We start from the raw sequence: 26843 nt of genomic DNA on the forward strand, positions 1-26843 counted from the left end.
GGATTCCCAGGGATGGATTCCCAGGATGGATTCCCAGGATGGATTATCCAGGGATGGATTATCCAGGGATGGATTCCCAGGGATGGATTCCCAGGGATGGATTCCCAGGATGGATTATCCAGGGATGGATTCCCAGGGATGGATTCCCAGGGTGGATTATCCAGGGATGGATTCCCAGGATGGATTATCCAGGGATGGATTCCCAGGATGGATTATCCAGGAATGGATTCCCAGGATGGATTCCCAGGGATGGATTCCCAGGATGGATTCCAGGGATGGATTCCCAGGGATGGATTATCCAGGGATGGATTCCCAGGGATGGATTCCCAGGGATGGATTCCCAGGATGGATTCCCAGGGATGGATTCCCAGGATGGATTCCCAGGGATGGATTCCCAGGGATGGATTATCCAGGGATGGATTCCCAGGATGGATTCCCAGGATGGATTCCCAGGATGGATTATCCAGGGATGGATTCCAGGGATGGATTCCAGGGATGGATTCCTAGGATGGATTATCCAGGGATGGATTCCAGGGATGGATTCCAGGGATGGATTCCCAGGGATGGATTATCCAGGGATGGATTCCCAGGATGGATTCCCAGGATGGATTATCCAGGGATGGATTCCCAGGATGGATTCCCAGGATGGATTCCCAGGATGGATTCCCAGGATGGATTCCCAGGATGGATTATCCAGGGATGGATTATCCAGGGATGGATTCCCAGGATGGATTATCCAGGGATGGATCCCCAGGGATGGATTATCCAGGGATGGATTCCCAGGATGGATTATCCAGGGATGGATTCCCAGCATGGATTCCCAGGATGGATTATCCAGGGATGGATTCCCAGGATGGATTCCCAGGGTGGATTCCCAGGGATGGATTATCCAGGGATGGATTCCCAGGGATGGATTATCCAGGGATGGATTCCAGGGATGGATTCCCAGGGATGGATTCCCAGGGATGGATTATCCAGGGATGGATTCCCAGGGTGGATTCCCAGGCTGGAATTCCCAGTTCAGTTCCAGGCTGGAACTGGGATAGTGGGAAGTGTCCCTGCCATGGCAGGAGGTGGAATTGGAGGCTCCTCAATCTCCTTCCAACCCAAACCCCTCTGTGATCCCAACTTTTATTTCCCTTGGCTGCCTTGCCAGTGCCCTCAGTCTCCAGGCTTGCAATAAAACTTGAGGAATTTTCCTGCCAGACATTCCCACTCCAGAGCCAGCTGAGCTCCCAACCCACCGAGGACACTGAAATTTGTCCCATTTCCTCCATTTCTTCCACAAAAAAAACTCCCCAAATCCCAAATTTTGTCCTCTGGCAGGGCAGACCCAGGCAGTAATTTTGGGAAGGGTGGCTGGAAGTGCAGCAGCCCTGTGGGATCTCCCTTTCCTTTCTCATCCCAAACACTATTTCAAGGGATTTCTTTTTATAACCTGAACAATGATATTTAAAAAAAAATTATTATTAAAAAAAGAAACTTGGCCAGGCTGCAAATTGGGCCGCCAGAAGGACGATGAGGAGGAAAAAAAAAAAATAAATAAAGGAAATATTTTATTGCTCTATTAATGAATCCATTAAAGAATTCCAGATATTCCTACCATGGATAATAACACACATCCAGCCAGGGGTGGGAATAAATTCCTTGGGTTCCTCCATGGAATTTTGAAAAAACTGGGGGAAAAAGGATCCTGGAGGATTTTTGGAATTCCCACACGAGGGGCTGGGAATGAGGCAGCAGCTCCAGCCCTCTGTGGCTTCAAGGAAAAATTTCAAATTAAAATTAAATTTCCATGAAAATACAAATCCCCTCGTTAATTTTCCTCATTATTCCCATTGGATGTTGTTCCAGAATTTGAATCCCTCCAGGATTTGAGGCAGCTCCTCCTTTTGGGGCTGTTTTTGTTTTTTTTTTTTAATTTTCTGATTATCAGCCTCAAGTCTTCACTCAGAAAGAAAATAGATCTTTAATTCCTTTATCTATTTAAGTGGATTTCAGGAATAATTTTTCTCCCACAATGTGAACACTCTGTGATCTCCCAGATATGTAAAATAGTTCTTTTATTTCTTTTGTGAGCAGATCTAGTTCAGCTACATAATGGGACTCTGCGAGTGAGTCAACTAATACTGGATGTATTTAAATCCCATTTTTCAAACCTATTATTTTTTAAAAATCACAGAAAATACCAAACCCTGCAACTCATCACACCCTGAACACTTTCATCCAACACCTCTTAGAAATTTATTTACCACCCAATTTATTACGAGGATATTTGACAGAGAAGCAAACATGCTTGGAAAACATCGCAGCATTCCTATTTTTAATTTTTTTTTTTAATATAAAGCATTAAAACATTGGAAGGCTCCTCACACGAGGCACATGTGAGGGTTTAGGCAGATCTGTCTCGGCACGGTCGGCACAGAGATCCCTCACGGTTTGTCGCGATTCCTCACGATTTGTCCCGGTTTATCCCGTTCCCTCACGGTTTGTCCCGGTTTGTCCCGCTCCCTCACGGTTTTTGTCCCGCTCCCTCACGGTTTGTCCCGCTCCCTCACGGTTTTTGTCCCGCTCCCTCACGGTTTATCCCGGTTTGTCCCGCTCCCTCACGGTTTGTCCCGGTTCGTCCCGCTCCCTCACGGTTTTTGTCCCGCTCCCTCACGGTTTATCCCGGTTTGTCCCGCTCCCTCACGGTTTTTGTCCCGCTCCCTCACGGTTTGTCCCGGTTCGTCCCGCTCCCTCACGGTTTTTGTCCCGCTCCCTCACGGTTTATCCCGGTTTGTCCCGCTCCCTCACGGTTTTTGTCCCGCTCCCTCACGGTTTTTGTCCCGCTCCCTCACGGTTTTTGTCCCGCTCCCTCACGGTTTGTCCCGGTTTGTCCCGCTCCCTCACGGTTTTTGTCCCGCTCCCTCACGGCCCCTCACGCTCCTCCCGCCCCCGCAAATCTCGCGAGATCTCCGCAGCCTCACGCGCCGCCGCGGCCCAGCCCGGCGAGGGGGAAAGGGAGGGAGGGGGGACACAAAAAAGGGCGGAGCCTCCGCCCCGCCGCCTCACGGCCCCGCCGCCATCTTGTTTCTCGGCCGCTCAGCGCTCACTCCGCTCCGGCCGCCCCCCTTTTCCCCCCCCCTCGCCGCCTCCCGCCGGCCGCACCGGAGGCAGCGCGGGCAGCGGGCGCAGCAGGCGGAGGTCGCGGCGCCGGCCGCCCCGGTGAGTGCGCGGGGAGCGCGGCGGGGGGGAGGCGGTGGCGGCAGCGGCCCGTGAGGGGGCGCGGGGCGGGGGCGGCCCGAGGGGTCGTTACGGGCCCCCCCCTTCACCAACGGCTGCGCTGCGATTGGCTGGGGCGCGGCGCGCGCGCTGATTGGTCCGCGCCGGGGAGGCGGGCGCGGGGCGGCGGGCGCTGATTGGCTGGCGGGGTGCGGACCGGGGAGAGGACAGCGAGCGGACCGTTGTACCGCGCGGGGTGGGGGGGGCGGCGGGACCGAGGCAGCACCGGGCGGGCTCGGGAACCCCGTTCTGAGAGCGGGGACTCGGGGCTAGAGGAGCCCGGGACCCCCTTTCTGAGAGTCGGGAATTGTGGCTGGAGGAGCCCGGGACGCCCGTTCTGAGAGCCGGGAATTGTGGCTGGAGGAGCCCGGGATCCCCGTTCTGGAACCGGGAATTTGGGCTGGTGGAGCCCGGGACCCCCGGCCTAAGAACCGGGAATTGTGGCTGGCAGATCCCGGGACCCCCGGCCTGAGAACCGGGACTCGGGGCTGGCGGAGCCCGGGACCCCCGTTCTGGAACCGGGACTCGGGTCCGGGATCCCCGTTCTGGAGCCGGGACTCGGGTCCAGCAGAGCCCGGGATCCCCGTTCTGGAACCGGGACTCGGGTCCAGCAGAGCCCGTGATCCCGGTTCTGGAGCCGGGACTCGGGTCCGGGATCCCCGTTCTGGAACCGGGACTCGGGTCCAGCAGAGCCCGGGATCCCCGTTCTGGAGCCGGGACTCGAGTCTGGGATCCCCGTTCTGGAGCCGGGACTCGGGTCCAGCAGAGCCCGGGATCCCCGTTCTGGAGGCGGGACTCGGGTCCGGGATCCCCGTTCTGGAACCGGGGCTCGGGTCCGGGATCCCCGTTCTGGAGCCGGGACTCTGGTCCGGGATCCCCGTTCTTGAACCGGGACTCGGGTCCGGGATCCCCGTTCTGGAACCGGGACTCGGGTCCGGGATCCCCGTTCTGGAGCCGGGGCTCGGGGAACGCGCTCCTCAGGGCCGGTGAGCCGCACAGAGCCCCGGGGTTACCGGAGGGATTTGCTGCGGTGCCTCATCCCCGGGAGGATCCAAAGCCACGCTGGATAAATCCTTGGGCGCCCTGGTTTAGTGGAAAGTTCCCTGCCCGTGGCAGGGCTGGAATGGGATAAGTTTGAAGGTTTCTTTTCATGTTTGTGGTTGTGCGATTCCAGGGCAGGTTCTGATCCTGATCCTGACAGAGGAGCTCGGATATTTGGGGTTAAGATGTGATTTTAAGAAGAAATTATTTGTTTTGAGATTGGTGAGGGACTAGAATGGATTTCCCAGAGAAGCTGTGGCTGCCCCTGGATCCCTGGAAGTGTCCAAGGCCAGCTTGGAGCAGCCTGGGACAGTGGAAGTGTCCCTGCCATGGCACTCAGTGATGTTTAAAATCCCTTCCAACCCTTAACATTTTATCATTCTGTGGTTCTCTTTTACCAATCTTTGGGATTTTTGCCATCCAAGCCTTGAGAAGCTTCTTCAGACTCCCACAGCATTTGGCAAGAACCATGACAAGGCAGCCAAGAGTTTCTGATATTCTCTTGGGCATTGTTTAATCTGTGCTCAAAAAGCAGCAAGAGCTGTGAGAACACCTAAATCCTGCTTTTTTTTTTTTCCTCAGTTGAAGGAATTGTTATTTATTCCACAAATAAAAATGCAGGTATTCCCAAAATTAATTTGGGGTTTTTATCACCCCATACATAAACCTTTTACTGTAGAACTTCCCCAAATTATCCAGTTTTTATTGTCAGGAGGAATTATTAACCACTCTGTGAGCATCAGCTATTCCTGTGGGTCATTCCCAAGCTCTGCAGAGCAGTTTTAGGTCCCTTGGGATGTGCCAGGGCAGGAGGGATTATGTTTGGCCACTCAGAACCCCTTGGAATTCCAGATTTCCACCCAGGCATTCCTCTGTTCTGCAGGAAAGGTGCTGGATTTGTTTTTCTTACCACCCAAAGCACCTCACATAATTCCAATAGTCAGAATTCCACAGCTTCCAGGCCTTGTTTTTTATCTGAGGAATGCCACAGGAAGAGAACACAATGTATTTATATTTTTTTTAAGGCTGTGTTTTAACCAATTCTATTCCATCAAATCATCAGGAAGATCTATTTTTAAATTAATCTCTCCTAGTTATCAGATTCATAGTGATTTAATCTGCAGGGCTGGTCAAGGCTTGGCTGTGCTTCCCAATATTTTTTTGCCCCTGGATAATCCCATCAGCAGGAAATTATATCTTGGAATTACAGCTCAAAATCTGTTGGTAAAAGTGGGATTTGTGCATCCAGAGGTTAAAACATCACCTGGTTTCCACAACTTCTGTATTGTGGATCATTCCCACAACATTCCCAAATTCCCATCCAAGTGCTGCTGAAAACAAAGGGAAATTATTGGTGTTGGATGTGAATTTAAGGGAATTTTACTGGGATTCATCCTGCCCAGGGTTTGGGGGCTGTGCCAGGGAGTTGGAAAAACCACCTCTACTTTTATTTTACTTTTTCTTTTTGGTTTTTTTTTTTGGAATGTTTGTGGGGCAGGGAGGGAATGTCCCTGTTCCAACAGGGAAACACCAGCCTGGGGTTGGAGGCACTAGGGATTTAAATTTTGGGATACTCGGGACAGAACAAGGAGCTGCTGGAGAGGATTTGGGGTCTCCCTGATCAGGAGCTGGGTTGGCTGTGGTGCTGGAATTAATTATTTATTAATTAATTATTCCTGAGAAACACCAGATTTGTCCAAGCTGGAGCTCTCACGGATCCTTACGAGGAAAAATTGGGAGAAGGGAAGGGTGGGAAAGAATCCCATCAATCCATAAAATGTCCCCAAGGTGTGTCAGAGGCTCACCCTGAGGAAGAGCTTCGTTCCTTGAGGGTGGCTCAGCCCTGGAACAGCTGGAGGATCCCTCTGGGGACATCCCTGTGTCACCTGGGGCTGGGTGATCTCCAGAAATCCCAAAATTTCTGCAATTCCGGGATCCGACCGCGCGCGCTCCCGCCGCGCCTCGCGCACGTGCGGCCCCGCGCCGCGCCGGGAAGGTGTGGCGGGAACCGCCGTGATTGACAGGCGCGCGGGCCAATCAGCGGCCGCCTCTTCCAGCCTCTTCAGGCGTTTGAATAGGAGGCGAAGCGGCCAATCGGGGCGGGGCCTGGGGGCGGGGCTTGCCTGACCCCTGCGGCCGCCGCTCAAGGTAACTTTAAAGCAGGAAGCGGCCGGCGAGGCTGCGCCGCGGCGCCGACCAATGGCAGCGCGGGGCCGCGGGGCGCGCAGCCAATGGCAGAGCGCGTCCGCGCGGCTCGCGGCCAATGGGCGCGGGCGCGGGGCGGGCCGGGCGCGCGCAGCGGGGCGCGCGGGGCCGCCGCCGTTAAAGGGGCCGCGGGCACGGCCCGGTCCGCGGGGGCTCCGCCGCCGTTGCCGGGGTCACTCCAAGACAAAGCCATGGCGGGGAAAGCGCGGCCGGCGGTGAGTCCAGCGCGGTGTCGGCGGCGGAGGGCGGCCCGGTTAGCGCGGACAGGCCGCGGCGGCAGCAGCAGCAGCAGCAGCAGCGGGGGATGCCGCGCGTCCCGCTGCGGGAGCGGGGAGGCGCGGCGGGGCGCGGGGTTGAACCCGCTCCGCCAACACCGTGAGGGCGGCGCGGCGGGGCGGGCGCGGCCATGAGGGCGCCCCTCACAAACAGCGGCGCTGCCCTTGCCCTCACAGCCCCGGGGGGGGCTCCGCGACACCCCCGAACCCCCCGCGGGTACCGGGGCCGCTCCCTGAGGGAACCCCCGGGGACGGTGCCGGGGCAGCGGCCGCAGCCCCGCCCGAGCCCCCCGAGCCCCCCTCACAACCCCGGGCCTGCTCCGGTGACCTTGAAATGCCGGCGCTCCCCGCAGCCGCAGTGAAGGACAAAGTTTGTTTGCGGCACTTTGGACAAAAAAAAAAAAAAAAAAAAAATTAAATAAATAAAATGAAAAGAGGGAGTTAAAAAAATGAAAAATGGAGGTGGCGGTTGTGTGAGGGCATCAAGGACACGGGGGGAGTTGGGATTTGGATTCGGCTCCTCCCAGATCTTCTTCCCTCACAAAATTTTATTTATTTATTTTTTTTAACCTCTAATTGCTGATTATTAAGAGTTGGAGAATTGAGGGTAATTAGCTGATTCAACTCCTTGAACCTGAGTTTCACCTCTTGATTTTAAGGTGTTGAAATTTCCATTTTTTTTTTTTAACTTCTCGGCGTTGTGGCGATATCAGTGGGAAAAATGAAATAAAAATATTTTCCAAAAAATCACTTTTGAATAATTGAAGAATTTTTGGAACGACTTCTGAAGCAGCGAGCGATGAAGGTCATGATCAACATCTTGAAGCAAAAAAAAAAGATATTTTAAGATATTTTCCTTGAAAATTAAAAAAAAAAATCAATTATAATTGAATTATTTGCAGCATTTAAGTGTTGGCAGAAGCAAAAATTAAAATAGAAATTTTGGTTCCACTCAATATTTAGAATATTTTAATTTTGCAAGAATAGGTCCTGCTTGATGTTTCTAGGTCAAGAGCTTGACAAATGTAAAAATCAATTTATTAACAAATTATTCCAATAATTTTAATTTTTTTTCAAGATTTGAAATAGCAGGAAAATCTCATTTTAAAAAATAAAATTTGAATGTCCTTTCTGCTCCAAAAATCTCAATTTTTTATCAAAATATCATATTTTTCCACAAAAAATTCAGATTTTTTTGGTTGTTTTATTCTCTAGAAATTGGATATTTTAATTTTGATTCTCTACATGAATTTGATTTTTTAGTTTTATTCTCCAAGAGTTTGATTTTCTAAGTTTTATTCCCTATTAATTTAATTATAAATTTTATTTCTTATAAGTGAGATTTTTTTTTTAAATTTATTCTTCAGGACTTTGATTTTTAAAATTTTATTCTCCATAAATTCAATTTTTAAATTCTATTCTCTATATATTTAATATTTAATTTTATTCCCTATGACTTTGATCTTTCAGCTTTATTTTTTAATAATTTCATTTTTCTACTTTTATTTTCCTACTTTGATTTTTTTTTCCTGTAAATTTGATTTTTTTTTTTTTACTTCCTCCTAAAATTTTAATTTAATTGTGGCTTTGGGCCACAAAATTTGGATTTTATTTCATTTAATCAAATTAATATCTTAGATTTATATAATGGGGGTGACATCTCTATTTAATTTTTTTAGTTAATTGTTTAAACTAAATAATGAATAATTAACCTTTTATTTCAGAGCATTAAAAGACCAAAATTCAAAATATTTCCAAACCATCCTATGAATTAAAAAATGAGATTTTTTGGGGGGAATTATTCCCAAAAATAATTTTATTTTTTTTCTGTTTATTTGGTCACTTCTTGCACAAATCAGAGCAGAAATTTTCCATTTTTATACCACAAAGGTGGAAAATTTACATCTTTATAACACCAAAATATTTTTATTTCAATTAAAAGATAATTAAAAAAGAGAATTAAAAAAAAAGAAATTAAACCATCCTGCCTGTTGGGCTGGATTCAAGAATTAGGAAAAATTTATATTAAAAAATATAATTAATTTTAATTTTTGTGTGATTTAATTTGAATGATTGAATTTCTAAAATTTGATTGAAGACAATAATAAAATATTGTATATTTAATGGAATAATAGGATTAAATATTTATCAACAGATACAGAAATAAATTAATTTATATAAATATACACAGAATTCTGCAACACAATAAAAAAAAATATTTATCCCAAATTTCTCTGGAATAAAAAAAAATTGAAATTTGAAATCCAGATTCTGCTGCTCAATCATAAATTCAAATTTTCATTCTTAAAATAACCTCTCAAAAATTTGATTTAAAAATCTTCAAAACATAATTTAAAATTTTAGTTTTTTTTAAATCAGAAATTCATCAGCACCTTAAAATCATTTATTTATCTCCAATTTCTCTGGAATAAAAAAAATTGAGGATCCAAATCTCTCAACCTCTTCAAAATTTAGTTTAAAATGTTTAAAATTTGAGAATTTTGGTTTTTTTTTTAAAGCAGAATTTCACCAGTTTTTGCTCCATCCCTTTTTCCAGATTTCTGTTGAATTTAAAACTTCATTTTATAGAATTTTTATTGATAAATAAATCAGTGTTAGATGTAAAAAGTCTTTAATTTTGATTTTCTTTTTTAAATTTAATTATTCCCATTGCTTTCAATATTATTTTTTATTTAATTATTCCCATTGGTTTAAATATTATTTTTTATTTAATTATTCCCATTGATTTCAATATTTTTTAAATTTAATTATTCCCATTGATTTCAATATTATTTTTTATTTAATTATTCCCATTGCTTTCAATATTTTTAAAATTTATTTATTCCCATTGGTTTAAATATTATTTTTTATTTAATTATTCCCATTGCTTTCAATATTTTTAAAATTTATTTATTCCCATTGCTTTCAATAGTTTTTTAAATTTAATTATTCCCATTGATTTCAATATTTTTTTAATTTAATTATTCCCATTGCTTTCAATAGTTTTTTATTTTTAAATTTAATTATCCCCATTGATTTTTATTGTTCTTTAATTTATTGTCTGTCCAAAGTTTCCTGGAGTTTTAATAATTACTAATTTAATTAATTTACTTATTTAGTAATTAAAGAATTAATTTGGATTTTGGGGTGGAATTTTGCAATTTTGGGGTGGGATTTTGGGATTTGGGGATGAAATTTTGGGATTTTGGGCTGAGATTTTGGGAAGGGACTGTTGGATTTTTGGGATTTTTGGGGTGGGATTGTTGGATTTTGGGATAATTGAATTTTTGGGGTGGGACTGTGGAATTTTGGGATGGAATTTTGGGATTTTTAGGAAGGAATTGTGGGATTTTGGGATGAGATTTTTGGGGTGAAATTGTTGGATTTTTGGAAGGGATTGTGGAATTTTGGGATTTTTGGGATGAAATTGTTTGATGGAATTGTTGGAATTTTGGGATGAGATTTTGGGATTTTTAGGAAGGAATTGTGGGATTTTGGGATGAGATTTTTGGGATGAAATTGTTGGATTTTGGGAAGGGATTGTGGGATTTTGGGAAGGGACTGTTGGATTTTGGAGTGGGATTGTGGAATTTTGGGATAATTGAATTTTTGGGGTGAGATTGTGGGATTTTGGGATGGAATTGTTGGATTTTGGGATAATTGAATTTTTGGGGTGGGACTGGAATTTTGGGATGGGATTGTTGGATTTTGGGATGGGATTTGGGATTTTGGGATGGGATTGTGGGATTTTGGGATGAGATTTTTGGGATGAAATTGTTGGATTTTGGGATGGGATTGTGGGATTTTGGGATGGGATTTGGGATTTTGGGATGGGATTGTGGGATTTTGGGATTTTTGGGATGGAATTGTTTGATGGAATTGTTGGATTTTGGGATGGGATTGTTGGATTTTTAGGAAGGAATTGTTGGAATTTTGGGATGAGATTTTGGGATTTTTAGGAAGGAATTGTGGGATTTTGGGGTGAGATTTTGGGATGAAATTGTTGGATTTTGGGAAGGGATTGTGGGATTTTGGGATTTTTGGGATGAAATTGTTGGATTTTTAGGAAGGAATTGTGGGATTTTCTTGGTTAGATTTTGGGAAGGGACTGTTGGATTTTGGAGTGGGATTGTGGAATTTTGGGATAATTGAATTTTTGGGATGGAATTGTGGGATTTTGGGGTGAGATTTTGGGATGAAATTGTTGGATTTTGGGAAGGGACTGTGGGATTAAATTGTTGGATTTGTGGGATTTTGGGATTTTTGGGATGGAATTGTTTGATGGAATTGTTGGATTTTGGAGTGGGATTGTTGGATTTTGGGATGGGATTTTGGGATTTTTAGGAAGGAATTGTTGGATTTTGGAGTGGGATTTTGGGATTTTTAGGAAGGAATTGTGGGATTTTGGGATGAGATTTTTGGGATGAAATTGTTGGATTTTGGGAAGGGATTGTGGGATTTTGGGATTTTTGGGATGGAATTGTTTGATGGAATTGTTGGATTTTGGGATGGGATTGTTGGAATTTTAGGAAGGAATTGTTGGAATTTTGGGATGAGATTTTGGGATTTTTAGGAAGGAATTGTGGGATTTTGGGATGAGATTTTGGGATGAAATTGTTGGATTTTGGGATGGAATTGTTGGATTTTTAGGAAGGAATTGTGGGATTTTGGGATGAGATTTTTGGGGTGGAATTGTTGGATTTTCGGAAGGGATTGTGGGATTTTGGGATTTTTGGGATGAAATTGTTTGATGGAATTGTTGGATTTTTGGGAAGGAATTGTGGGATTTTCTTGGTTAGATTTTGGGATGGGACTGTTGGATTTTTGGGGTGGGATTGTTGGATTTTGGGATAATTGAATTTTTGGGGTGGGACTGGAATTTTGGGATGGAATTTTGGGATTTTTAGGAAGGAATTGTGGGATTTTGGGATGAGATTTTTGGGATGAAATTGTTGGATTTTGGGAAGGAATTGTGGAATTTTGGGATAATTGAATTTTTGGGGTGGGACTGTGGAATTTTGGGATGAAATTGTTGGATTTTGGGATGGAATTGTTGGGATTTTGGGGTGAGATTTTGGGGATGAAATTGTTGGATTTTGGGATGGAATTGTTGGATTGTTGGATTTGGGGATTCTTGGATTTTTAAGAAGGAATTGTGGAATTTTGGGATGAAACTGTTGGAATTCTGGGATGGAATTGTTGGAATTTTTGGAAGGAATTGTTGGAATTTTGGGATTATTGGATTTGTGGGATTTTGGGGTGAAATTTTGGGATGGGACTGTTGGAATTTGGGATGGAATTGTTGGATTTTGGGATGGGATTGTTGGAATTTTGAGATGGGATTTTGGGATTTTGGGGATGGAATTGTGGAATTTTGAGATGGGATTTTGGGGATGGAATTGTGGAATTTTGGGATGGAATTTTGGGATTTTGGGGATGGAATTGCTGGATTTTTGAGATGGAATTTTGGGATTTTGGGGATGGAATTGTGGAATTTTGAGATGGAATTGTTGGATTTTGGGGATGGAATTGTTGGATTTTTGAGATGGAATTTTAGGATTTTGGGGATGGAATTGCTGGATTTTTGAGATGGAATTTTAGGATTTTGGGGATGGAATTGTGGAATTTTGAGATGGAATTTTGGGATTTTGGGGATGGAATTGTTGGATTTTTGAGATGGAATTTTGGGATTTTTGGGATGGAATTGTGGGATTTTTAGGAAGGAATTGTGGGATTTTGGGGTGAAATTTTGGGATTTTGGGCTGGGATTGAAGAATTCCTTGTCCCAAAATTTGATCCAGAGATAAATTTTGATGTCTGAAGCAGATCTGGAAAATCCTCCCACATTTATTTTCCATCCCTGAATATTTTGGGACTGTTTGATTTTGGTGACTCTCCCAGAATTCCCAATTTATTGGCAATTCCTGCTGTGCTCCTGTTAATATTTGAAGAAATTTTGGAATTATTTGAAGAAATTTTGGAATTATTTGAAGAAATTTTGGAATTATTTGAAGAAATTTTGGAATTATTTGAAGAAATTTTGGAATTATTTGAAGAAATTTTATCCCAAAATTTGATTTATTGAGGGGGCAAACCCAGAGCTGGACATGTCTACATTTTTTTTCCTTTTTTTTCCCACATTTTGTAGAATTCCCACTGCTTTCAATATTTTTTTAATTTAATTATTCCCATTGATTTCAATAGTTTTTTGAATTTAATTGTTCCCATTGGTTTCATTATTATTTTTTACTTAATTATTCCCATTGCTTTTAATTTTTTTTTAATTTATTCCCATTGCTTTCAATAGTTTTTTCATTTAATTATCCCCATTGGTTTCAATAGTTTTTTTATTTATTTATTCCCATTGCTTTCAATATTTTTTAATTTAATTATTCCCATTGCTTTCAATAGTTTTTTTATTTATTTATTCCCATTGGTTTCAATATTTTTTAATTTAATTATCCCCATTGGTTTCAATAGTTTTTTAATTTAATTATCCCCATTGGTTTCAATAGTTTTTTTATTTATTTATCCCCACTGCTTTCAATATTTTTTAAATTTAATTGTTCCCATTGCTTTCAATATTTTTTAATTTAATTATTCCCATTGGTTTTAATATTTTTATTAAATTTATTTAATTCCCATTGCTTTCAATATTTTTTAATTTAATTATCCCCATTGCTTTCACTATTTTTTAATTTAATTATTCCCATTGGTTTCAATAGTTTTTTTATTTATTTATTCCCATTGCTTTCACTATTTTTTAATTTAATTATCCCCATTGGTATTAATCATTTTTTAATGTATTTAATGAAATTTTTTTGTTTTTTTCTCTTTTTTTCCAGCTCTCAGGATGTCCACAGATGGTGGTTTTGGCACAGCTGGGAGCAGTGATGCTCAGCAGAGCCTCCAATCCTTCTGGCCAAGGGTGATGGAAGAAATCAGGAACCTCACTGTGGTGAGAAACCTCAGGGAATTCCCAAAAAAATAAAAATAATAATAAAAATATATATATATATATATCAGGGAAAAATTGGTGTCACAGCTCAGCTGCTGGGATGGAACGTGGGTTGGGGTGTGAGGAATAATCCCCTAAAAATGGGGTGAAAATTGAATTTTAATACAAATATAAAATCATGGAGTGATTGAGGAAAAGATAAATAATTCCCCTAAAAATGGGGTGGAAATGGAATTTTAATAGAGATATAAAATCATGGAATGGTTGAGGAAATGAGGAATAATTCCCTAAAAATTGGAGATAAAAATGGAATTTTAATAGAGATATAAAATCATGGAGTGGTTTAGAAAATGAGGAATAATCCCTCCAAAAAATAGGGATGAAAATGGGATTTTAATAGAGATATAAAGTCATGGAGTGGTTGAGGAAATGAGGAATAATCACCTAAAAATGGGGTGAAAATGGGATTTTAATAGAGATATAAAATCATGGAGTGGTTGAGGAAATGAGGAATAATCCCCAAAAATGGGGGTGGAAATGGAATTTTAACAGATATAAAAAATATAAAATCATGGAATGGTTGAGGAAAAGAGAAATAATTCCCAAAAAAATTGGGGGTGGAAATGGAATTTTAATAGAGATATAAAATCATGGAGTGGTTGAGGAAATGAGGAATAATCCCTCCAAAAATTGGAGATAAAAATGGAATTTTAATAGAGATATAAAATCATGGAGTGGTTTAGAAAATGAGGAATAATCCCTCAAAAATTTGGGATAAAAATGGAATTTTAATAGGGATATAAAATCATGGAGTGGTTGAGGAAATGAGGAATAATCACCTAAAAATGGGATTTTAATAGAGATATAAAATCATGGAGTGGTTTAGAAAATGAGGAATAATCCCCTAAAAATGAGGTGAAAATGGAATTTTAATACAAATATAAAATCATGGAGTGGTTTAGAAAATGAGGAATAATTCCATAAAAATGGGGTGAAAATGGGATTTTAATACAAATATAAAATCATGGAGTGGTTTAGAAAATGAGGAATAATTCCATAAAAATTGGAGATAAAAATGGAATTTTAATAGAGATATAAAATCATGGAATGGTTGAGGAAATGAGGAATAATTCCCAAAAAAATTGGGGGTGGAAATGGAATTGTGGCAGAGTGATAAAATTATGGAATGTTTAGGAAATGAGGAATAATCCCTCCAAGAAATAGGGATGGAAATGGGATTTTAATAGAGAAATAAAATCATGGAGTGGTTTAGGAAAAGAGAAATAATTCCCCTAAAAATGGGGTGGAAATGAAGTTTTAATAGAGATATAAAATCATGGAGTGGTTGAGGAAATGAGGAATAATCCCCTAAAAATTGGAGATAAAAATGGAATTTTAATAGAGATATAAAATCATGGAGTGGTTTAGAAAATGAGGAATAATCCCTCAAAAATTGGAGATAAAAATGGAATTTTAATACAAATATAAAATCATGGAGTGGTTTAGAAAATGAGGAATAATCACCTAAAAATGGGGTGAAAATGGGATTTTAATAGAGATATAAAATCATGGAGTGGTTTAGGAAATGAGGAATAATTCCCTAAAAATGGAATTTTAATAGAGATATAAAATCATGGAGTGGTTTAGAAAATGAGGAATATTTCCCTCCAAAAATTGGAGATAAAAATGGAATTTTAGTAGAGATATAAAATCATGGAGTGGTTGAGGAAATGAGGAATAATTCCCCTAAAAAATGAGGGTAGAAATGGAATTTTAATACAGATACAAAATCATGGAGTGGTTTAGAAAATGAGGAATAATTCCCTAAAAATGGGGTGAAAATGGGATTTTAATAGAGATATAAAATCATGGAATGATTTAGGATGTGAGAAATAAATTCCTCAAAAATTGAGAGTAGAAATGGAATTATAGCAGAGTGATAAAATCTGGATATTTTACTCTCAAAATGCACCTTAGATTTTTCTCTCCTCCCTAAATTCCCCATTAATTTCCATTTTCTGAATGAATTTTTGATTTAGTCCTGAACCCTGAAATGTTGCAGTGCCCAGTGTGTTTTATTAAATTAAAAATATTTGATTTCAAAAATCCAATCAGGGCTGACAATTTAAAAAAAAAATTTTAAAAATTCAGATTTTTTCCTCAGCAAAAACTGCCACAACAAAAAGAGAATAAATCTGATTTAACTGATTAAACATTGATTGATTAAATATTTTATTTCATTTTATTTTCAGTTCAATATCAATTAAAAAAAATTAATATTTTCAATTTTTCTGCAGAAAGATTTCAGAGTTCAGGAGCTGCCCCTGGCTCGGATTAAGAAAATCATGAAACTGGATGAAGATGTGAAGGTAAATTCAAATTATTTTTTACTTTGAATTTCTGATCCTGGAAAGGATTTATAATATTTTCCTGAATATTTATCATATATTTGTTTACATATATGTATTTATAATCATTCTATAAAATATATATTTATGTATTTTTTATATATGTTTATATGTATTTATACAAATATAAATTTAATTTCTGATCCTGGAAAGGATTTATAATATTTTCCTGAATATTTATCATATATTTGTGTACATATATGTATTTATAATCATTCTATAAAATATGTATTTATATATATATTTATATATATTTATATGTTTATATGTATTTATACAAATATAAATTTAATTTCTGATCCTGGAAAGGATTTATAATATTTTCCTGAATATTTATCATATATTTGTTTACATATATGTATTTATAATCATTCTATAAAATATATATTTATGTATTTTTTATATATGTTTATATGTATTTATACAAATATAAATTTAATTTCTGATCCTGGAAAGGATTTATAATATTTTCCTGAATATTTATCATATATTTGTTTACATATATGTATTTATAATCCTTCTATAAAATATGTATTTATATATATATTTATATATATTTATATGTTTATATGTATTTATACAAATATAAATTTAATTTCTGATCCTGGAAAGGATTTATAATATTTTCCTGAATATTTATAATATATTTGTTTACATATATGTATTTTTAATCCTTCTATAAAATATATATTTATGTATTTTTATATATATTTATATGTTTATATGTATTTATACAAATATAAATTTAATTTCTGATCCTGGAAAGGGTTTATAATATTTTCCTGAATATTTATAATACATTTATTTTATATATATATAGATAGATAGATATAATCCTTGTATATGTATTTATTTATACCTTTATATATATATTTGTATATATTTATATATATATTTATAATTGTTCTATAATATAAATATATATGTTTATATATTTATATATATTTTTACATTTATGTTTATTTATATATATATTTATAATTCTTCTCTTATATTTATTATATATATATAAAAATATATAATATAATATTTATAATATATTTATTTTTATATATGTATGTATTTATAATCCTTCTATAGTATGAATACATATATATTTTTTTACATATTTATAATCCTAAATTTTTAGAGTATATTTGTTTACATATATTTATAATCCTTCTATAATATATATATTTATATATATTTATAATCCTTCTCCTGTATATTTATAATATATTTATTTATATATATATATTTATAGTTCTTCTATAATATCAATATATATTTATATTTTTAATGTATTTATACGTATTATACATATATTTTATATATTTATTTATATACTTCTATTTATGTATATTTCTAATCCTTCTCCTTAATCTTTATAATGTATTTATTTACATATATATTTATATCTTTCTATAACATAATAATTTTAATATAATTAATAATATAATAAAATTATTTTTAATTATTTTAAACTGAATTTTCAGATGTTTTCTGGCCACTCCCAGAAACTCCTGATGGTGGAAAAAGAGCAAAAAATTGGGATAATTGAAGAAATTGGGAAGGAATTTATATTTATTTCAAATTATTTTAATATTAAAACAGCAAAGGAAGGGCTGGATTTAAAATAAATTTTCACTCTGTCCCCCTGAATTTTTAAATCTTTTTTTTTCCAATTCCTTAATTTTTTTGTTTTTCCATGATTTTAACTCAAGGAATCCTGAGGTGCAAATTCCCCCTAAATTCAAATATTTCACCCACCCTACAAAATTCCTTTTTGTCCTATCAGAATTTAGTATTCAAACCCTCCAAAAAAATTATAAAAAAATGAAAAATAATGCAATATAATTGAATTTTTGGCAGATGATCAGTGCAGAAGCTCCTGTGCTTTTTGCCAAAGCTGCTCAGATTTTTATCACTGAACTCACCCTGAGAGCCTGGATCCACACTGAGGACAACAAGAGGAGAACTCTGCAGGTAAAAAAACCCCAAAAAATCCTAAAATCCCAAAAAATCCTCATTTTCACACCACTCACATGTTATACACAACAAGGAACTGCACACTGAAAATCTTTATTTTAAATTTAATTAAAATAAAAACATCCACACTGAGGACAACAAGAGAAGGACCCTGCAGGTAAAGAACCCCCAAAAAATCCTAAAATCCCAAAAAATCCTCATTTCCACATCACACACATGTTATAAACTGGATAGTGAAAATATTTATTTTAAATTTAATTAAATTAAAAACATCCACACTGAGGACAACAAGAGGAGAACTCTGCAGGTAAAGAAACCCTAAAAACCCCAAAAAATCCTAAAATCCCAAAAAATCCTCATTTCCACACCACTCACATGTTATAAACTGGATAGTGAAAATGTTTATTTTAAATTTAATTAAATTAAAACATCCACACTGTGAGATTGGATCCACACTGAGGACAACAAGAGGAGAACTCTGCAGGTAAAAAAACCCCAAAAACCCCAAAAAATCCTAAAATCCCCAAAAATCCTCATTTCCACACCACTCACATGTTATAAACTGGATAGTGAAAATGTTTATTTAAATTTAATTAAATTAAAACATCCACACTGTGAGATTGGATCACACTGAGGACAACAAGAGGAGAACTCTGCAGGTAAAAAAACCCTAAAAACCCCAAAAAATCCTAAAATTCCCAAAAATCCTCATTTCCACACCACACACATGTTATAAACTGGATAGTGAAAAGATTTATTTAAATTTAATTAAAATAAAAACATCCACACTGAGAGCCTGGATCCACACTGAGGACAACAAGAGGAGAACTCTGCAGGTAAAGAAACCCCAAAAAATCCTAAAAATCCTAAAATCCAAAAAAATCCTCATTTCCATACAACACACATGTTATAAACTGGATAGTGAAAAGATTTATTTAAATTTAATTCAATTAAACAATTCACCCTGAGAGCCTGGATCCACACTGAGGACAACAAGAGGAGAACTCTGCAGGTAAAAAACCCTAAAAACCCCAAAAAATCCTAAAATCCCCAAAAATCCTCATTTCCACACCACTCACATGTTATAAACTGGATAGTGAAAATGTTTATTTTAAATTTAATTAAATTAAAAACATCCCCACTGTGAGATTGGATCCACACTAAAGACAACAAGAGGAGAACTCTGCAGGTAAAAAAACCCCAAAAACCCCAAAAAATCCTAAAATCCCAAAAAATCCTCATTTCCACACTACTCACATGTTATAAACTGGATAGTGAAAAGATTTATTTTAAATTTAATTAAATTAAAAACATCCACACTGAGGACAACAAGAGGAGAACTCTGCAGGTAAAAAAACCCTAAAAACCCCAAAAAATCCTAAAATTCCCAAAAATCCTCATTTCCACACTACTCACATGTTATACACAACAAGGAACTGCACACTGAAAATATTTATTTTAAATTTAATTAAAATAAAAACATCCACGCTGTGAGATTGGATCACACTGAGGACAACAAGAGGAGAACTCTGCAGGTAAAAAAACCCCAAAAAATCCTAAAATCCCCAAAAATCCTCATTTCCACACCACTCACATGTTATAAACTGGATAGTGAAAATGTTTATTTTAAATTTAATTAAATTAAAACATCCACACTGTGAGATTGGATCCACACTGAGGACAACAAGAGGAGAACTCTGCAGGTAAAAAAACCCCAAAAACCCCAAAAAATCCTAAAATCCCAAAAAATCCTCATTTCCACACCACTCACATGTTATAAACTGGATAGTGAAAATGTTTATTTTAAATTTAATTCAATTAAAACATCCACACTGAGAGATTGGATCTACACTAAAGACAACAAGAGGAGAACTCTGCAGGTAAAAAAAACCCAAAAAATCCTAAAATCCCAAAAAATCCTCATTTCCACACCACTCACATGTTATAAACTGGATAGTGAAAAGATTTATTTTAAATTTAATTCAATTAAAACATCCACACTGAGAGATTGGATCCACACTGAGGACAACAAGAGGAGAACTCTGCAGGTAAAAAAACCCTAAAAACCCCAAAAAATCCTAAAATCCCAAAAATCCTCATTTCCACATCACACACATGTTATAAACTGGATAGTGAAAATGTTTATTTTAAATTTAATTCAATTAAAACATCCATGCTGTGAGATTGGATCTACACTGAGGACAACAAGAGGAGAACTCTGCAGGTAAAGAAACCCTAAAAAATCCTAAAAATCCTAAAATCCAAAAAAATCCTCATTTCCACATCACACACATGTTATAAACTGGATAGTGAAAATGTTTATTTTAAATTTAATTAAATTAAAAACATCCACACTGAGGACAACAAGCACAGGACTCTGCAGGTAAAAAAACCCCAAAAACCCCAAAAAATCCTAAAATCCCAAAAAATCCTCATTTCCACACCACTCACATGTTATAAACTGAATAGTGAAAATTTTATTTAAATTTAATTAAATTAAAACATCCATGCTGTGAGACTGGATCACACTGAGGACAACAAGAGGAGAACTCTGCAGGTAAAAAAACCCTAAAAACCCCAAAAAATCCTAAAATCCCAAAAAATCCTCATTTCCACACCACTCACATGTTATAAACTGGATAGTGAAAATGTTTATTTTAAATTTAATTAAAATAAAAACATCCACACTGAGGACAACAAGCACAGGACCCTGCAGGTAAAGAAACCCTAAAAAAATCCTAAAATCCAAAAAATCCCAAAATCCCAAAAAAATCTTCATTTCCACACCCCAGACATGTCATACACAACATGCAACTGCACACTGCAAATCTTTATTTTTAAATTTAATTCAAATAAAACCATCCAAACACCAAATCTGCAAAACAACTCTGTGCAACTGTTGGATTTCTAAATTCTGAATTTTTACTTTTGTTGTTCTCAGTTGAGATCTGAACTTGCAAAAGTTTGAGGTGGTAAAAAGAGATGAAATTAAAAATTAATGAAATTAAAAATGAAAAGATTATTGCTTGAAAAACCCTCAATAATATTAATTATTTTAATAGCTGAAGAGAAAAATATAATTTTTTTAAGGATTTTTTTTTCTGGAGATAAAAAAATTTTTATTTTTAGTCTTACACATTAAGCAGAATTACTGGAAAATTCAACAATTATTAATTCAGACCTTGAAATCAGAGGAAAAAATTGGAATATTCAACCCCAGATAATTTCTGACTTATTTTGGGATGGACACCCCATGACTGACACTCATTAAACTGAGCTAAAATTGCTAAAAAAAATTCTTTTTTATTGCACATTTTATAGAATTTCCCCTCATTTTTAAACACCTCTAATTCAATTTATCCAGTGCCAAAACAGCTGATAAATATTTTTATTTCTTTTTTTTTTTTTTAATTGATATTTTTCTTTTTTATTTCAGAGGAATGATATTGCCATGGCAATTACCAAGTTTGATCAATTTGATTTCTTGATTGATATTGTCCCCAGGGATGAGCTGAAACCTCCAAAAAGGCAGGTGAGAGACAAAAAAAATATCAAATTTTTCTTCTTTTCCTCAAATTTTAACCTCTGAATAAAACCAGTGGTGAGGTGATCAAAAAAGAAAAAAATTAAATGTGAGATTTGTTTTATTTATTGTGATTTTTTATTTATTTTAGGTTCTTAAAATCTGAAATTTCAGCTTCTTAAATTCTTAAATCAAATTAAAAAACATATATTAAAATAACTTTTTTTTTTTCCCCAGTGGAAATAATTGAACTTGAAAAAAAATAGATATTTATGTGCATTTTATGAGTTTTGGGTTAAAAATTTCCTTCTCCTGGATTTTTTTTGGGGCAGTCAGTGCCTCTGTAAATTAAATTCTTAATTTTCAAATTCTTGAATTCTTAAATTTGAGGTTCTTCAATTCTTACATTTGAAATTCTTGAAATTTTAAATTTCAGATTCTTGAATTTTTATTAGATTTCTGATTATGGATTTCTTCAATTTCAGGTTCTTAAATTCTTAAGTAAAAATTAAAAATCATAAATAAAAAACTGATTTTTTTATGGAAATAGAAGTTGACCAACAAACCAACCAAACTTTTGATCCCAAATAGGAAAAAACTTGGGGAAAAAAACATATTTATGAACATTTGATGAATTTTGGGTTAAAAATTTCTTTCTCCTGGATGTTTTTGGGGCAGTCAGTGCCTCTGTAAATTAATCTTAAATTTCAGATTCTTGAATTCTTAAATTTCAGTTTTTTGAATTTTCTTAGATTTCAGGTTATGGATTTCTTAGATTTCAAATTCTTGAATTCCTAAATTTCAGGTTCTTCAATTTTCTTAGATTTCAGGTTATGGATTTCTTCAATTTCAGGTTCTTAAATTCTTTAATAAAAATTAAAATTCATAAATAAAAAATTGATTTTTTATGGAAATAGAAGTTGAGTGAAAATCCCCATAAGCGTCACCAACAAACCAACCAAACTTTTGATCCCAAATAGGAAAAAACTTGGGGGAAAAAAACATATTTATGTACATTTTATAAATTTTGGGTTAAAAATTTCTTTCTCCTGGATGTTTTTGGGGCAGTCAGTGCCTCTGTAAATTAATCTTAAATTTCAGATTCTTGAATTCTTAAATTTCACGGTTTTGAATTTTCTTAGATTTCAGGTTATGGATTTCTTAGATTTCAAATTCTTGAATTCCTAAATTTCAGGTTCTTCAATTTTCTTAGATTTCAGGTTATGGATTTCTTCCATTTCAGGTTCTTAAATTCTTTAATAAAAATTAAAAATCATAAATTAAAAATTGATTTTTTATGGAAATAGAAGTTGAGTGAAAATCCCCATAAGCGTCACCAACAAACCAACCAAACTTTTGATCCCAAATAGGAAAAAACTTGGGGAAAAAAATATATTTATGTACATTTGATGAATTTTGGGTTAAAATTTTCTTTCTCCTGGATGTTTTTGGGCAGTCAGTGCCTCTGTAAATTAATCTAAAATTTCAAATTCTTGAATTCTTAAATTTCACGGTTTTGAATTTTCTTAGATTTCAGGTTATGGATTTCTTAGATTTCAAATTCTTGAATTCCTAAATTTCAGGTTCTTGAATTTTATTAGATTTCTGGTTATGGATTTCTTCAATTTCAGGTTCTTAAATTCTTTATTAAAAACAAAAAATCATAAATAAAACATTGATTTTTTATGGAAATAGAAGTTGAGTGAAAATCCCCATAAGCGTCACCAACAAACCAACCAAACTTTTGATCCCAAATAGGAAAAAACTTGGGGAAAAAAACATATTTATGTACATTTGATGAATTTTGGGTTAAAAATTTCCTTCTCCTGGATGTTTTTGGGCAGTCAATGCCTCTGTAAATTAATCTTAAATTTCAAATTCTTGAATTCTTAAATTTCAGTTTTTTGAATTCTTAAATTTCACGGTTTTGAATTTTCTTAGATTTCAGGTTATGGATTTCTTAGATTTCAAGTTGTGGATTTCTTAAATTTCAAGTTCTTAAAGTCTTAAATTTCAAGTTCTTAAGTTCTTTATTAAAAATAAAAAATCATAAATAAAAAATTGATTTTTTTATGGAAATAGAAGTTGAGTGAAAATCCCCATAAGCGTCACCAACAAACCAACCAAACTTTTGATCCCAAATAGGAAAAAACTTGGGGAAAAAACCATATTTATGTACATTTGATGAATTTTGGGTTAAAAATTTCCTTCTCCTGGATGTTTTTGGGGCAGTCAGTGCCTCTGTAAATTAATCTTAAATTTCAGATTCTTGAATTCTTAAATTTCACGGTTTTGAATTTTCTTAGATTTCAGGTTATGGATTTCTTAGATTTCAAATTCTTGAATTCCTAAATTTCAGGTTCTTGAATTTTCTTAGATTTCTGGTTATGGATTTCTTCAATTTCAGGTTCTTAAATTCTTTAATAAAAATAAAAAATCATAAATAAAAAATTGATTTTTTTATGGAAATAGAAGTTGAGTGAAAATCCTCATAAGCGTCACCAACAAACCAACCAAACTTTTGATCCCAAATAGGAAAAAACTTGGGGAAAAAACCATATTTATGTACATTTGATGAATTTTGGGTTAAAAATTTCCTTCTCCTGGATGTTTTTGGGCAGTCAATGCCTCTGTAAACATCCTTGACTGGAAGCTGGAGGTGCAGAAGGAGCTTTCAGTCGGATGTTTACAGCAGCAGGCTGCTGCTCTCAGCTCAGCTCCAAACATTCCTCATCCCTTTGCCCTCAAAATTTCCCTGCTGGATATAAAAAAAAAACCAACTCTGAATAATTCTGCAATTAAAAAAAAAAAAATTTATTGTCAAAATAGGTTGGGAAATTCAAGTTGTGCCTAAAAATTGGGGAAGAACTTAGATTGAAAGTTTGTTTTTGATATGGATTTTTATTTTTATTTTTTTTTTTTTTCTCCTATTCTACACTAAATTTTGGATAACATGGAGAATTTTGTCTGCTCTGAGTGTCCCATGTGGAAGCTGTTCCTGGTTTTTGTCTCTGGAATGAAAATAAAGGAAATTTTCCCCCCTCTTCCTTTGGGATGCTGCTCTAAACTGGGTTTAACTTCCCATCCTGATTTCCACAAGATCTAGAAAATAAAACAAACATTTTTCCATGTCCCTGAAATCCATCCTGGTTCTCCAGGGGTTAAAAATCAGCATTCCAGGTGTGCTGAGAACTCAACCTAAAATAGAAATATCATCATAAATCCTCATGATCCATCCCAAACTCATTAATTTGCTGTTAATTAAAAGCCAAAACAACCCCCACAGCTGCTTTTCTTTAACTGGAGTTTCTTTTTTCAGCTGGAATCATTGAAATTTCCATTCTGGTATTGGAAATCCACTTTTTTTTTTGTTGTTTATTTATTTTTTCTTAGGTGCCTCATTCTTGTACTTTTCTATTTTTAGCAGTGCACCATGTTTGGGAGGGAAAACATTCCCTGAGTGTTCTCCTTGCTTGATTCAAATCAGGATTTTGTGATTACAGAACATCCAAAGCTCTGGAATCCCAGGAATTCCTGGAGCACTTCAGGGGTGTGTTACAAAATCTGATAGAATATCCTGCTGATCCATCCCAGCCAGGAAATTTGGGAATTTTGGTTGCAAATAAGGCTGGGAAAAAAATATAATGAAGAATTAGATTCCCCCTAGGAATGCAAGTTAAGGATTTACAGGGAAAATTCCTGTGGAGAAGTGGCTGCCTGTGCCTGGATTTTTAATTTTTTTTTATTTTTGGTTGGTGTTACAATCTGTATTTTTTATTTGACAAGGAATGTTGATTCTTGGAAAAGCTGGGAGTGAAATCCTGGTGTTGTGTTGCTCTGGGAAACTCCAGCAGTGGCTTGGAAATAAAAGATGGGATTGGAGGGAATGGGAACAAATTTGAATTTAAAACCATTCCTGAACCTGGAATAGATGCTCAGAGGACTGAGTTACTTTAAATATTTCAAGATTCTGCTGGAATTGAGGATTGGACTCCAAAAATAACCTTAAGGACTGGATTCAGTGCTTGTGGGGGTTGCTGGTTCACTACAAATATATTTTAATTTATTATTCCTCCTTCCTTCAGATAAATTAATGAGGACTAACAGGGAATTGCTGTGTTTGGTGCTGGTTATGAACCAGCTGGAATCTTTGAGATGTGATTTTTCTACTGGGAAACCTCCCCAAAAAAACCATCATCTAAACCAACAACCTCCTCTCAGCAACCCAAAACCCACTTAGACTTGCTGCTGTTGAATGTGAATTTTTTCCTTTTGTGCTGTTGAATGTGAATTTTTTCCTTTTGTGCTGTTAAATGTGAATTTTGCAGCTGGATGAGGGAATCCCAGAGGCATTGCAGCAGCACTGGAGGTGCCACTGTCCCATGTTGTAGCACGTGTAAACATCCTACACTCTCAGCTGTGAGCTCGAGGTGGCTGGGAGAGGATTGTTTACGCCTTCTGCCATGGAGTCAACGTCTGGGAGCTGCACCTGCCCTCACCCAGCTGCTCTGGGCAGATCAGCAGCTCTCATCCTGCTGGTTTTTACATCCCAGAATAGCTGGAAATGATGGAGAGCAGAGTTGTAGGTTGTTCACAATGTTTGATGAGCGTGGAGGGGGAAATGCAGCCTGGGGAAGTTGGGGTTGGGTCAAGCATCAAATTCATGGTTTTGTTCCTAAGATTGTGACAGCAGAGCTTGATGGAGGGTTGGGAGCAGAGCTCAGGAGAGGGGGTTGGTGACAGAGGAGCTCTGACAGTGTTCCTGGGACATTTGCTGGAATTCACCCATGAGGAAAAAAAAAACCAGCAGCAACTCCAGTTTATCCACACTGTGCTGGGAACACTCCTGATTCCCACATTGCTGAGCAAAGCAGCTCTCAGCAGGCTTGTTGTGCTGTTGGCAGTGAGGTGCTGGAGCCCCTTGCTGTGTTTTGGGGGGTCAGCTTGCCACCCCAGTGCCTGTCCCCACAGGAGGAGGTGCGCCAGGCTGTCACCCCCGCCGAGCCCGTGCAGTATTACTTCACCCTGGCCCAGCAGCCAGCAGCAGTGCAGGTGCAGGGCCAGCAGCAGGGCCAGCAGACCAGCACGGCCACCACCACCATCCAGCCTGGCCAGATCATCATTGCCCAGCCCCAGCAGGGCCAGGTGAGATGGGCTGGGGGATCCCAAGGGGGATTGCTCAGGAGCATCAGGAAATCGTG

At 37.2% G+C, this 26843-nt stretch overlaps 1 protein-coding gene across 7 annotated transcripts in view; it reads left to right on the top strand.

The window, feature by feature from the left end:
• Positions 1 to 3015: 3015 nt before the first annotated feature.
• NFYC (nuclear transcription factor Y subunit gamma) overlaps positions 3016 to 26843 on the top strand; it is a gene marked incomplete at its 3' end in the record, with an annotated part of 30490 nt that continues 6662 nt past the window's right edge. For 3 of the 7 annotated variants that reach the window (XM_079325918.1, XM_079325919.1, XM_079325922.1), the window contains exons 1-6: positions 3018 to 3207; positions 13631 to 13743; positions 16041 to 16112; positions 18003 to 18116; positions 21556 to 21651; positions 26614 to 26787. In XM_079325918.1, the coding sequence (XP_079182044.1) occupies positions 13639 to 13743; positions 16041 to 16112; positions 18003 to 18116; positions 21556 to 21651; positions 26614 to 26787 (561 nt within the window). In that variant the 5' untranslated portion in view covers positions 3018 to 3207; positions 13631 to 13638. Of the gene's footprint in view, positions 3208 to 6571; positions 6726 to 13630; positions 13744 to 16040; positions 16113 to 18002; positions 18117 to 21555; positions 21652 to 26613; positions 26788 to 26843 lie in introns of those variants that run through there. The other 4 variants (XM_079325921.1, XM_079325920.1, XM_079325916.1 and 1 more) reach the window with 4 other exon arrangements.

This window comes from Erithacus rubecula (assembly GCF_903797595.1).
Source record: "Erithacus rubecula genome assembly, chromosome: 23".
NCBI classification, from domain to species: Eukaryota; Metazoa; Chordata; class Aves; order Passeriformes; family Muscicapidae; genus Erithacus; species Erithacus rubecula.